Genomic DNA, 14,872 nt, shown 5'->3' on the forward strand with positions numbered 1-14,872 from the left:
CACCATCACCTGAGTGAACCTGTCTTTATCTTCTTGAGTCTATATACTTTAGAGGCCTACTAAGGATTAATGCCTTTACTATGTGTTCCTCATTGTTTTTTGAATGGCATGTTAATTTTATTAATTTAATAGATATATGGTTGACTCTTGAACAACACTAATTTGAACCATGAGGGTCCACTTATAAGCAGATTTTTTTTTCAATAAGTATGTACTACAGTACTACATAATCTGTGGTTGGTTGAATCTTTGGATGCAAAACTGCAGGTATGGAGGGCCAACTGTAAAGTTATATGCAGATTTTTTTGCTAACATATCTTGAGCACTTTTTGCATTTACTAAAGCATTCTTCTAAAACACTTATTTTAATATTTGTAAAATTTGTCATATATAGATATGCCACAATTTATAACTATAAATTTATAAATGATTATCAAAATACAAGGGATCTGAAGGATCACAATCCAAGAAACATACATATTATCATTCACCAGTGATTTCAGATATTGTACTTTTTAGTTCCAAATTTTCAATATGGTTCCTTTCATAGTTTTATTTTCTGCTGAGATTACTTATGTGGTGCTTTATTATGACCATATTTTCCCTTAAATCATTAAACATGTTTAAAATAGCTATTTCACAGTCCTCTGATACTTTAAAATTTGAGTCATCTTGAGTTTGGTTTCTTTTGACTGCTTTGTCTCTTTATTTTTGGTTACATTTTCCTGTTTCTTCACAGATCTAATAATTTCTAGTTGTATACTAGACATTTTGGGAGACTGAATTCTGTCAGCTTCCTCTGAAAGAATGTTGGTTTTTGTTGTTAATAGTTAATTTGGCTGACTCTAAACTTTGTCTCTTGTTTTGTGCAACAGCTGAAACTGCTCAGTTCTTTTAGCCTCTATCTGTTCAGGAATAAGGAGAAAGTTGTAGTTACATTGGAGCAAGGAAGGGATAGAATACATATTGAAAGCTAAAGTCAGAGAATTAACCTTCATAAGGGCCATTTTGGTAGAGTGCTGGAGGTAAAAGCCTGATTAGAGTGGATTTAAGAGAGAATGGCAGGAGAAAAACTTGTACTGGTATAGGGAGTTTTTTAAGCAGGGCTTGGCAGATGTAGTCTCAGTTACTGCTATTTCTCTACTTGTTCTTCTCCTTCTTCCTTTACCCTTTCTTTCTTCTTTCTTCTTCATAACATGTTAAAAATATAAAACCCTTTGTAGGCTCACAGGCCATAAAAAAACCAGCACAGGCTGAATCTGGCCCATAGGCCATAGTTTGCTGACCCCAGGTTTAAAGAGACAGCTCTTTCCATGAGTTATGTTGTATAGAAAGAGGAGAGTAAGGGGGTGGGGGGAGGTAGTGAGTAAAGAGTTTTTTCTTTCTTTTTATTGAGGTGGGGGAAAGAACAGCATTTTTACAAGTCAGTTTGATTTAGCCAATAGAAAAGTGGGGTAGGGTGGAATTTACAGTGCAAGAAAGACAGAATTAGCGGAACAGTCCCCTTGAGTTGAGACCCTGGGCCCAAGCAAAGGAGTTAGCTAGGAGCATGGACGGTTAATTCTTGGTAATTAAAAAGAAAATTAAATGCTTTTGAGGGGTTTTTTTTCCCTTCTTTATCTGTTGCTTAGGATAGGTGTAGAACCAGTAACTTTGATGGGGCAGTTTTAATTTTCACATATTCTTTTTCAAGAAACAGTTTGAATTAATTGTGAAGATAAATTGAAATACTTTAGTAAGTAACAAAATGTGTTTTTCTTCTGAAGTCAAAAATATTTGATTACTGTATAGTTTATTGTGTCTATCTTGAAATTAACATCACTTTATTTTTTTCCTTCAAAGTGCTATGTATGGATGCAAAGATCAATTTTGATTCTAATTCAGCTTATCGCCAGAAGAAAATCTTTGACCTACAGGACTGGACCCAGGAAGATGAAAGGGACAAAGATGCAGCTAAGGCAGATCTCAACTACATTGGCCTAGATGGAAATATAGGCTGTCTAGGTACCACCTGTTTTTATGTTAAGAGTTGGATTGGCTAAGCTTAATTTATTTTCTTTGTTTGTTGCTTATACTAATCATTTTCCCTTCTTGATAGTAAATGGTGCTGGTTTGGCAATGGCCACAATGGATATAATAAAGCTTCATGGAGGGACTCCAGCCAACTTTCTTGATGTTGGTGGTGGTGCCACAGTCCATCAAGTAACAGAAGCATTTAAACTTATCACTTCAGATAAAAAGGTAGGGGCAGAACTTATGTTTTAGAATTTGAATGGAGAGAAGTAACTTGATTAATTAGTAAATGTGGTCGTTATAGTAGTTGAGCGTTAAAGTTCAAAAGTCCTCAATAGTTTGGAAAAGTTTGCTGAAATCAATAAAATAAAAGTTAGCAAGAAAGAAAGATAAACTTTCCCATTGTGATTTAGAAAACAAGGTGAAGAAATACTGGATGGTATTAGATAATACTATAAACGGTAGTGATTTGGTATGAGAACCCATTACTATAGAAAAAATTTTGGAGCTGTTAGTTGACTAAAAAAGCCAGAAATCTGGAAAGTCTGTAAAGCTAAAAAGAAAATAAAAATCATCTTTAATTCTATCCAGGCATAGCTTTTGTTACTATTGATTTGATTTATTTTCTTTAAGACTTGTTAATGCTTACATATTTCACACATACACTCATACACATTGCATATGTATCATTCTAGAAACAGCTTTATTAAGATATAATTCATGGGGCTTCCCTGGTGGCGCAGTGGTTAAGGATCTGCCTGCCAATGCAGGGGACACGGGTTCAAGCCCTTATCCGGGAAGATCCCACATGCTGCGGAGCAACCAAGCCTGTGTGCCACAACTACTGAGCCTGCACTCTAGAGCCCTCACACCACAACTACTGAGCCCGTGTGCCACAACTACTGAAGCCTGTGCACCTAGAGCCCATGCTTTGCAACAAGAGAAGCCACCGCAAGGAGAAGGCTGTGCACCACAAGGAAGAGTAGCCCCCGCTCACCGCAACTAGAGAAAGCCCACACGAAGCAATGAAGACCCAGTGCAGCCTAAAATAAATAAAAATAAACCAAAAAAACCCCCAAAAACCTGGCTTCCAAAAAAGAAAAAAAAAGATATAATTCACATGCCATATATTTCACCCATTCATATATATATCTTTCAATACACACATTTTGAGTCTTTTTTTGCTAACATATCTTGAGCACTTTTTGTGTAAAGTATTATTCTAAAACACTCATTGTAATGTTTGCATAATCTGTCATATATAGATATGCCATAATTTATAGTTACGAATTTATAAATAATTATCAGAATACAAGAGATGTGAAGCATTGTGATCCAAGAAACAGACATATTATCAATCATCAGATATTTTTTTAAGGAATATATCTACTGTGTGACCAATGTGGGTTTTTGTTTGTTTTTTTTTTTTTGCTGTACGCGGGCCTCTCACGCTGTGGCCCCTCCCGCCGCGGAGCACAGTCTCCGGACGCGCAGGCCCAGTGGCCACGGCTCACGGGCCCAGCCACTCCACGGCATGTGGGATCCTCCCGGACCGGGACATGAACCTGCGTCCCCTGCATCGGCAGGCGGACCCTCAACCACTGCACCACCAGGGAAGCCCCAATGTGGGTTTGTTTAAGGCTTATGGAAATAAGATAATGGCCTTCATGTAACTAGTCTTACTGAATTTAGACTGAGAATTTGTCATTGGTAGGGATCAAGATACCTTGAACTGTGTTGAGAATTGAATGAGTTGGGCAAGGGGAAGGAAATGTGCAGAGGCATGGGGTCCAGAGAGGGCCACTGTGTTCATGGATTGGTAAGATGCTTATGCCTAAAGATATAGCATTATTGGGATGAATGATAAGGAGTAATGTTAGCAAATTGAGATCCAAATTGTGAAGATCCCTGTATCTATAGCTAAGGAGTTTTGAATTTAATACTTCTGCCCCAGCACATTTACAAATATATATATCAACTCCTTACCTTTTTGTTTTTTTATTTTTAAAAAAGAAGTTAATTCTGCTAGTAAAGTGTGAAATGGGGAATAGGGAGACACTGGCAGAAGATATCAATTTGGTTATTATACCTGCTTGTTGGGAAGGATGAAGAGGTCCATAACAAAGGCAGTGTCAGTAAGAATAAAGCAATGAAACCTACACTGCTGAGATAGAATCCTTAAGTTCATTTTTTTCCTTTTTGGGCGTGGCATGGGGAGGGATTGGTTAGGACTTCTGGCTGCAGAGAATCATTGGTGATATCTTTTGTGCTGTCAGAAGCAAACTAAAGAAATTTGGTATTTTTGAATGAATGTGTTAAGTTTGCCCTGTGGTGATTATACCTGGTAGATAGTTGTAAAGATATTCTTCCTATAATGGTCAGATGTGTATTTGAGAGTCCTCAGTATATTGAGAAAAGTTGAAGTGTTAGGCGTTGGTGATATGACTCATGCAAGTGATTTGAGGAAACCAAGAATGGAACCTGGCTCCTCCCACCCAGTGCTGAAGGACTGAATAAGGAAGGAAGACCCAATAAAAGAGGGAGAGAACAAACTGACAGAGATGGTTGCAGATCAGGAGAGAGTGGTGACATCAAAGGCCAGGGTGAAGAGTTCTGGGAAGTAAGGGAATGGGCAGTAGTGTTAGATGCTGAAAGAGAGGAGAGGGGGACAGAGGCCAGGCTGCAGTGGGTTGAGTTGTGATTGGGAATTGAGGGTGTGGAGTCATACAGGAGAGTTACTCTTTCGGTGGTGGGGTCTGAGGAGGCACAGGAGGACGTAGTGCTCGCAGTTGAGTGGAGGTCGGCTTGAGAAGAGCTGTGCAGTGTATGCGTGTTTGTGTAGAAGACCAAGAAGATGGGTTGTTTCTAGCTGGAGAAGAGATTTGAAGATAAAGAAGAGAGTGAATATAGCTAAAGGAGTGGAGACCTGGAGGAGACACAGTACAGTAATTAGTGATGAGGTTAGTTTTGGAGAGGAGGTTACTCCTTAAGGTATTACTGGAAAAGGAAGATCATATGCTAGAAGTTAGAGAGTTTGAAGTGGGATAGGAGGCTCATGAAGAAGGTTGAAAGGTATGAGTCAGACTATTGCTGATGAATCATTATTATACTGCTCTTCAGGTTATGCTCGTGTTTCACAGGTTTGGTGTTTGGTTTTGTTTTTTCCCACTCTTTTACTTTTCTTGAAGTTGGAACGGATAAACTAATAGGCTGGAATCATGTATTATTTGAATGGGGACGCAGGTAGACTGGGTATGAGAGAGGAGTGGCTATGAGGAAGCTGAGTGTGCCCACGACAGTGTCATTGGTTTGCTCAGCTGTGGCTTCTAGGCTCTATAGTGAAGCACGCCAGATTGGGGGAGAGCTGATAGACTGGTTGATTAGGAAGGGGTTGAGGGACTAGAGACTTTAAAAGATTGGATTTGTTAGAGTTAGAGATGAAAGGCGTTAAGTGAAAGGAGAGGAGGTTGAGCAAGAGTGGGATTTAGACATTTGATATTGTAGAGACATTCATTCTGGCCAGGTCAAGGATTTGTCCTTGGTAGTAATCAGTTGATACGGACTGGAGGTAAAAGTGACATGGTAGAGCTCCAGTCACTTGAGGCTCAAGTGCTAGATGATGCCTGTGGTGCGTACTGTAGCTATCCCACATGCGGCGGGAGGGTGTGAGATGGGAGGTTGCCAGAGTCCACTGTGAATTCTGTTCCATTATGAATTCTAGACCTTTATTTCTTGAAGTATAGAAATAATAGTGGTAAAGATAAGGAATGCTTAGTATAACTCAGTGTGTCTCAACTTTTTTCCTGTCATGGCATTCACAGAAAGTAACATTTCAGTGGGGCATGGGAGGTACGTGGGGAAGGTTGCTTGTTGTCAGAGGCCCCTGGCTTAAGGTGCCAGCCGTCCCAGAACCTTCCTGATTGCTCTAAGGCAGCGGTCCCCAATCTTTTTGGCACCAGGGACCGGTTTCGTGGAAGACAGTTCTTCCACGGATGGGGTGGGGGTGGGGGATGGTTCAGGCGGTAATGCGAGCGATGGGGAGTGGTGGGGAGCGGTGGGGAGTGATGGGGAGCGGTGGGGAGCAATGGGGAGCAATGGGGAGCGGCAGATGAAGCTTCGCTCCCTCACCCACTGCTCACCTCTTGCTGTGTGGCCCAGTTCCTAAGAGGCCATGGACCGCTACCGGTCCGTGGCCCAGGGCTTGGGGACCCCTGCTCTAAGGGGTGAGGGGAACAATATCTTGGTGTGTCTATAACCCATTTCTATCTCACTGGTTGAGAAGTTCTAGTGTAGCTGAATAAACTAAGCCTCTTTTTAAAAAACAAATAAGGTTTTTTTCTAAAGGATAGAAGAACAGCGATTCAGACTACTGGTGTGATGATGAAAGAATGGCAACCCAAATAGGCCCTGAGGTTTGGATGTGATGTGTAGCCAGGAGTGTCCATCCATACAGATGTTGAGTAATTTTGAGGGCCTGGTTTGTGTGAAGAGTTAGTAGAGTTGATGGGGAAAAATGAAGAGATGATAGTTAATGAGGACTAAATTGGAGCTCTTGCATATGATGTTGTCTTACAACATGGTCTGGGTTAGTAATGTTGGTAATGACTATGCTTAATAGGAAACAAGAAAATGGAATCAAGAGGTCTTGTTAATATGTGACAGGAGAGAAGAGACTGTGAGCCAGGTGTTGAAATTATCCAAGGAGGGGAAATAAGTTTTGCTAGGTGGTGGACTGCACACACTTCAGTGATGAGAGCTGCATGCAGAGAGTATGGCTGTTTGGTCTGAAAATGTTTCCATGAAGTTAACTTTTATCATAAGGCACAGATACTAGTGTTTTCTTGGGAAGGAAGGAAAAACAGTCATTCCTTTAAAATTTTAATCTAAAACATTTTATTGGCAGGTACTGTCTATTCTGGTCAACATCTTCGGAGGAATCATGCGGTGTGATGTTATTGCACAGGGTATAGTCATGGCAGTAAAGGATTTGGAAATTAAAATACCTATTGTGGTACGGTTACAAGGTAAGTGTAAAAGGATCTTGCAGTTGTTCTGTGAACTCTAATTGCTTAAAAGTTCATAATTCCAAGGGGTTTGGTTCATTTAGGTTTAAATTTAGTTTTAAATAGCTGTATATTTTTTTAACATCTTTATTGGAGTATAACTGCTTTACAGTGGTGTGTTAGTTTCTGCTCTGTCACGAAGTGAATCATCTATACGAATACATATATCCCCATATCCCCTCCTTCTTGCATCTCCCTCCCACCCTCCCTATCCCACCCCTCTAGGTGGTCACAAAGCACCGAGCTGATCTCCCTGTGCTATGTGGCTGCTTCCCACTAGCTATCTTTTATACATTTGGTAATGTATATATGTCCATGCCACCCTCTCACTTTGTCCCAATAGCTGTATTTTTAAAATGAGAGTATAGTAGGGAGTTTTTAAAACGTGGGTTAAAAAATTCTAACATTGGAGCAAAATTGTTCATAGTTTTGCTTACTATAAGTTGATACATTATTTATTTATTGTACGTATCTTGAATTTTGACTTGTCTGAATTACCATTAATGTGGTACGGCAAAGTATTTCACAAGGCAACTCCAGGTTTTTATAGTATTTGGTTTAGAAGCATTTGTATTAAATGACCAAAGTTAGTTGAAATTTCATATTTGTAAATGTATATTGTGACAAACATTTTAAATGGTTTTGTGTAGGTATTTAAAATGTCTATATTTGCATAAATCATTTCCAGGTACACGAGTTGATGATGCTAAGGCACTGATAGCGGACAGTGGACTTAAAATTCTTGCTTGTGATGACTTGGATGAAGCTGCTAAAATGGTAAACAGGTTATGTTGATCTGAGGATAAATTTGCAGTGTATGAAAGATTTATAAACATTTAGATTCTAAAATGAACCAGCTAATATTGCTAATAATGAGTGTTTCAGCTAAACACTAGGAGTATTGAACCCCATATACCTATCACCCATCTTAAACAATTACCAGTTCATGCTCAGTCGTGTCTCATCTTATTCTTACCTACTTCCTTCCTTGCCCATGATTATTTTGAAGCAAATCCCAGACATTATATTATTTCATACTTCTCATCATTTATCTGTAAAAGATAAAGGTATTGATGATATAAAGGGATTATTATTACTTGTTTCAGATGGGATAGTGGTATTATGTTTTATAAAAGAAAGAATTGAGTCAGTGTTGAAATTTCCCTGATTCTCTTAAATATTTTTTGCCTAGGTTCTTTGTTAGAATTAGGATCAAAAGTCTATGCTTGCAGTTGGTTAATATATCACTAAATTTCTTTTTATAGATTCTCCCTTGCCTCTTTTTTTATTCTTAACTTTATTTGTTGAAAAAACCAGGCTGATGGTCTTGTAGTGTTTCCTGTAGTCTGGATTTTAATTATTGTATTCATGGGGTGTCATTTAACATGTTCCTCTGCTCCTGTATTTCCTGTAAACTGGTAGTTCAATCAATAGGTTTGATCATATATGTATTTGATTTTGAGGAGTGGGGAGCAAGAATATTTTATGGTTAATTTTGTGTAATTCCATAAGGAGGTATATAAATGTCAGATAACTTCTCTTTTTGTAATACTAGCAGTCATTGACATTCATAACTTAGATCCAATATTTTATTTATGCAAAGTGGTGATTTTGTAACTCTGTGATTATTTATTATATGGCATACTTATAAAAAGCGAAACTTTCTTGTATCAACTGTTTGTTGGCATGAAGTACATTTTTCATAGAAAAAGCAGGATACCTACTTAATTCTTTGGTTTTATTGATCAGTTTTCAAAATAATGGGTTTGTTCCATTATGGCCTACTAAAGTGACCCAGGCTTTTTTGTTTCTTAGTTTTTGTTTTTAGGTGTGTGTGTTGCATGCACGCATGTGTGCACATGCTATTTTGAACTCATGAATTTAAATATATTTGATGTGGTTCAGTCCATTTTAGTTATTTTTATTGATGCGTAGATTATCTCATCTTTGGTCAGTGGGAACCTCTTCAGGTTGACTCCTGAGTCCTTCCTACATGCCCTGCGATATGCTTTCTGATATGATGAGATTTTTCAGGCTCATCTTTACATTTCTTGCTGCAGACCTGGAATCAGCCAGATGGTGTTTAGACAGCACAATTTAAGCTTTAAGGGTGCTTACAACTATTGGGTTGTTCATTGTTTCTAGATATTTTTAAGTGGCAAATCTAGGAAAATATGTATTTTTTAAAGAGATAAATACATGAGTACATAACTTCCAATATTTCCAATGCAAATCCAAGGTACAGTTTTTTTTTCTTATCTGATATCTGTTTCTCTTTTTTCCCATTCTGTAGTAACATAAATATTCCTTTGCTTTGTCCCTCAATACAGACATGACAGTTTTAGAATAATAATACCAACAATATGACTGCTGAAAGTAGTTGAAGACTTGTATGTGCAGTTCTTTTTGTCCTTTGAAGTATTTCCCATAATTTGCTGGATTTTAAAATTCACATGAAACGGTTCTCTGTTTTATCCCACCTTTGATGCACGGTTAGCTTCATTGATTTATTTTAAAGGAATTGCTTAAAAATTTTTTGTTATAATATTTCCAAAGTCAAACTGTAAAACAAGGTATACTTAGAGAATCTAGCCTTTATACCTACTCTTGTTTGTTCCTTCCCCATAGGTAACCAGTTTTTTGGTTTTCTTAGGATTTTTTTGTTCGTCTTTTCACTTTTTAAAAAACAAGCAAATAATGTATGTGTGTATATATAGATGTATGTATACATATATCTCTCCGCTTTCCCACATTATATGATGGTAACATGTATTTTACCTCATTTCTTTTACTTAACACTATATCTTGGTGCACACTCCCTAGTAGATACAGAGATGTTTTTAAATGAGAACTTCTGATTCTTTCCCACCTATGTTTATAGACATTTCACAGAATACTCTTTGGGGCTATATGGTTTAATCAGTAACTAGGCTTTTGAGATTTGCTTTGTTAATGTGATATCTTTTCATAAGAATAATAAAGGTCTTATTTCCTTCTTTAGGACATAATTTGGGAAAAAACTTAGCTAGTAAATAAAATTCAACTGCAGTTTAGAGACAGAGGAATTTACACTCAGTCTTGAGTTTAAATTAAGATTTTGAGCAAGGGAATGAGAAAGTGTTTCAGAAAGCCTGTTTTGACTTTGAGATGTGGAGTCAATTGTTGAAGGGAAGAGTGAAGGACAGTAGGAGTCTGGCTAGTGTAATAAATAGATGTGAGGTGAAGGTAATGGATAGGTTAGAACTTTTCTCTGAAAATATGCTTGTTTGCAATGAGAGCCTGAATTAAGAAAAGCTTTGTGGACATGGAGAGAAAGGAGAAGAATCAATAGGAGCTTGATCAATTAGACCATGAAAAATAAAGTGAACAGTTGATTTTCGTTGTGTCTGTAGTCCTTCTCTACTGAGTAGGAGGTTATGGAAGTCATGACAATATTAATAATATGAATATTAGCAACTGCTACCATTTATAATTTATTGTGCATGCAATGCTAAGCCTTTTTTTTTCTTCACGTATTATCTTATTTAATACAAGTTTGGTGAAATAATCTCCATTTTTATAGATGAGGAAACAGAGGCTAGATAAATTAACTTACTCAGGATCATGTATCGTAAGCATCAGAGTGGGATCTGAACTCAAGGTGTCTAACTTTAAAACCTTCTCTTAACTACCCTGCTGGGGAGGAGAGAAGCTAAATCTGTTGTTTGGTTTTAGATATGTTTAATTTGTATATGTTGTATGGTACCAGCTGGATATTCCCAGACAGATTATAGAGAGAGCATTGGAATTCAGCTTGATAATTGTTAACTTACTGACAGAAAGTAAAATACTAACTCCTAAACCCAAGCTCCTATCCCAACATTGTAAGTTAAGATTATTTACATTTCTTAAAAGATTTATTTATTTATTTATGGCCGCACTGCGAGGCTTGCGGGATTTTAGCTCCCCGACTAGAGATTAAACTGGGGCCCGGCAGTGAAAGCGCCGAGTCCTAACCACTGGACCACTAGGGAATCGCTTTTATTTAGATGTGCTTTACGTTCTGTAGTATCCAGCTAAGACAGTCACTGTTTCTATCTTTAAAGATAAAGGCAGAAGATCTAAATAGACATTTCTCCAAAGAAGACATACAGGTGGCCAACAGGCACATGAAAAAATGCTCAACATCACTAATTATTAGAGAAATGCAAATAAAAACTACAGTGAGTTATCACCTCACACTGGACAGAATGGCCAGTCTGTATTTTAGTCTACAAATAACAAATGCTGGAGAGGGTGTGGAGAGAAGGGAACCCTCCTACACTGTTGGTGGGAATGTAAATTGGTGCAGCCACTATGGAGAACAGTATGGAGGTTCCTCAAAAAACTAAAAACAGAACTACCATATGATCCAGCAATCCCACTCCTGGGCACATATCCGGAGAAAACCATAATTGGAAAAGATACATGCACCCCTATGGTCATAGCAGCGTTATTTACAATAGCCAAGACATGGAAGCAGCCTAAATGTCCATCAACAGATGAGTGGATAAAGAAGATGTAGTATATATATGCAATTGAATACTACTCAGCCATAAAAAAGAATGAAATAATGCCATTTGCAACAACATGGATGGACCTAGAGATCATCATTCTAAGTGAAGTAAGTCAGAAAGAGAAAGACAAATACCATACGATATCACTTATATGTGGAATCTAAAATATGACACAAATGAACTTATTTACAAAACAGAAACAGACTCACAGACATAGAAAACAAACTTAGGGTTACCAAAGGGGAAAGGGAGTTGGGGAGGGATAAATTAGGAGTTGGGGATTAACAGATACAAACTACTATATATAAAAAAATAACCAACAAGGACCTACTGTATAGCACAGGGAACTCTATTCAATATCTATAAGGGATACAGAATCACTTTGCTGTACACCTGAAACTAACACAACTTGTAAATCAACTATAATTTTAAAAAAAGGAAAAAAATATGGATAAAATTTAGGCAATGATGAAGAGATATATACATATATCAGATATGTATCTATTTAATACCTTCTGATATTATGTATATGAATAAAATCCAGTGTGGGTTATGGTGTGGGTTGTGAACAGTGTTAGATTTGACTATCCTTCAAGAGTGGCAAATGCTTATAAGACTGTGAAGTGATTTATAACAATGTCAGAATAGCCCAGATATTTTAAATGAAAAAGACTGAACATGCAATTAATTTTACATTGACCAATCGTTCTGATTCTGTGTTTTTATGAAAATAGAGACAAAGCTTGTTTTTTTCCTTTCAGGTTGTAAAGCTCTCTGAGATAGTGACCTTAGCCAAGCAAGCCCAGGTGGATGTGAAATTTCAGTTGCCAATCTGATTTGAGAACCCAGTGGTTGGCTGAAGATGTTAAATGTGTTATAATTGTTAAAAATACTGAGTTCTGTATTATTATTGTTCCTTTTCTCTTTAGTGTGTGAAGATTGTAATTACCGTCTAGGCACAAAAACTTTTAAAAGCATTTGGTCTGCATTTAATTCTGTACAGAATGGGCTGTTTGTATAAAGAATGTGTAATGCAGTTATCTAGTTTGTTTTGTTGCAGCTTTCTTTCTCAGTTTTGCAGAATGTCACTTGCAATATGCCAGTTTATTGTTGGGTACAGCATTCTTCATTGATAAGAGTCTTATGAATGAAATAAATATGAAGACAAAGCTTTATTCTTTAGTGTCAGAAATGTATTATATCTAATAACTTGTTTCATTAGTAGAGCAGTGTATTAAAACAATGTTTATATAAGAAGTGTCTATCTTCAACACCAAATACCTAACTAAATATATCAGTCACTATTTATAAACAGACCTTTCAAACACTCCCCAGAATATTCTTTTAAGTATTTCAGGAAAGTAACTTGTGAATTATTTGAGCATTGTTTTAATCATTACAGAACATTGATATCTGCAAGTCCTCATGATCTTGTGGTATTGAGAAGAACCTGTAGGTTTGTATCATGTAAGGATATATTTACTAAGGACCTTGGCAGACAAAATTAACAATGTCAATTTAAATTAATAAAAAATCTCCCAATGTGATTTGCATTAATGTTTTTTTTTTCTTTCTTAAGTAAACACAGTGAAGGTGATGTGTTTATCATTGCACTAAACACCTCTCAGGAACTGATTTGTATATCATGTACTGGGGCATGATATTACATATTATAAAGTGATCTACAGATATTTCAGTTGAATTCTACTGTTTATGTGTGTGCCATCTGGTACCTTCTCGAAAAAGTCCACATTGTCTTTTGTGTCCCAATTTGTGTATGTATGTGTGTGTGTGTGTATGTATATACATGTCCATCTTTTCTTCATTGCATAGAACAGTTGATATTTAACTATTAACAATGTTCAGACCATGTGATAATAACAGTGTAAGTACCATGGAAGGAAATACCAGCCAAGCAGTAGACTATGTATGTAAACATACTGGTGAATTTGAGAACTTACACCTATTTCTTAAAACGTGATCTCTCTCTCTCTCCCTCCCTCCTCTCTCTCTCTCTCTCTCTCTCTCTCTCTCTCTCTCTCTCTCTCTCTCTCTCACACACACACACACACACACACACACACACACACACACACACACACAATGAGAGGCCGCATAGCATAATTGATTATGAGCGCAGAATTTGAAAGTGAATGTGGTTTGAATCTTGGCTCCACTACTTACTAGCTATATAAGTTGGACAAGTTTCTAAATTTCACTGTACCTCAGTTTCCTCAAGCTCCTTTCTCATCTTCACTAGAATTATTTAGAGGGGAGAGGGAGACAGAGGCAAAGAGAGAGAGGGAGGAAAATTATATAGAGAACACATGAAATATATATATATTGAAACCAACTATATGTATATCATATGATTATATATTGGTCTGTCTTCCCTGCCTATACATTAAAAGACTAAGAGCCATTAAACCATTTAAAATTGGATAAAGTTATAATTAAAAGTCCAAGTCTTTACCTTTTAATTAAAAAAAAATCGTTCTAAAGAATGCCAGCCAGTGATTAGCTCAGAAGATATTGGCATTTGTATTGGTTGGGTCTAGTCAGGAATTAAAGAAAATGCTTGGTATTTCAGAGAGGATGTAATGCCAGTGTTCTAGTTATCTATTCTTGCATAATACATTATCCCCAAATTTAGTGATTTTCAAACAACAAAATTTTAATCTTATCATTTCTATGTGTCAGAAAAATGGAAGCAGTTCAGCTGGGTGGTAGTTCTGGTGATGCAGTTATTTACAAGTTTGAGTACTACTTCCAAGATGGCCCCCACACATGGCTGTTAACCTCAGTTTCTCCCTGTGCCCGCCTATCCTCGGGGCTGATTGAGTGTCCTTGTGATAGGGCAGTTGGCTCCCTCCAGAGCAAGTGATCCAAGGGAACAAGAAGGAAGCTACAATTCCTTCTGTGTTCTAATCTCAGATACTTGTGTTCTCCTCTCGTTCTCATTTCTGCCAAACTCTATTAGAAATGAATCACTAAGTCCAGGCCCCAAGAAGAGGGGAATTCAGCTCCATTCTTTTTTTTTTAATATCGTTATTGGAATATAATTACTTTACAATGGTGTGTTAGTTTCTGCTTTATAACAGGGTGAATCAGCTATAGATATACATATATCCCCATATGTCTTCCCTCATGGGTCTCCCTCCCGTCCACCCTCCCTATCCCACCCCTCTAGGTGGTCACAAAGCACCAAGCTGATCTCCCTGTGCTATGCGGATGCTTCCCGCTAGCTATCGCTTTTACATT

The 14,872-nt window shown here is 37.3% G+C and overlaps 1 protein-coding gene across 3 annotated transcripts in view; it reads left to right on the forward strand.

Annotated features, from left to right (window-relative positions):
- The window catches only part of SUCLA2 (succinate-CoA ligase ADP-forming subunit beta), a 49,029-nt gene extending 35,871 nt beyond the window's left edge, over positions 1–13,158 (forward strand). For 2 of the 3 annotated variants that reach the window (XR_009536774.1, XR_009536775.1), the window contains 6 exons: positions 1,843–2,004; positions 2,099–2,241; positions 6,917–7,037; positions 7,765–7,853; positions 11,162–11,718; positions 12,373–13,158. Coding sequence is in view for 1 of the 3 variants with exons in the window: in XM_060129173.1 (XP_059985156.1) it covers positions 1,843–2,004; positions 2,099–2,241; positions 6,917–7,037; positions 7,765–7,853; positions 12,373–12,447 (590 nt within the window). In the remaining 2 variants the exon portion in view is untranslated. The remainder of the gene's footprint in view (positions 1–1,842; positions 2,005–2,098; positions 2,242–6,916; positions 7,038–7,764; positions 7,854–11,161; positions 11,719–12,372) is intronic. The other variant, XM_060129173.1, reaches the window with a different exon arrangement.
- Positions 13,159–14,872: the final 1,714 nt, after the last annotated feature.

Source organism: Lagenorhynchus albirostris, chromosome 18 (genome assembly GCF_949774975.1).
Source record: "Lagenorhynchus albirostris chromosome 18, mLagAlb1.1, whole genome shotgun sequence".
Classification (NCBI taxonomy): domain Eukaryota; kingdom Metazoa; phylum Chordata; class Mammalia; order Artiodactyla; family Delphinidae; genus Lagenorhynchus; species Lagenorhynchus albirostris.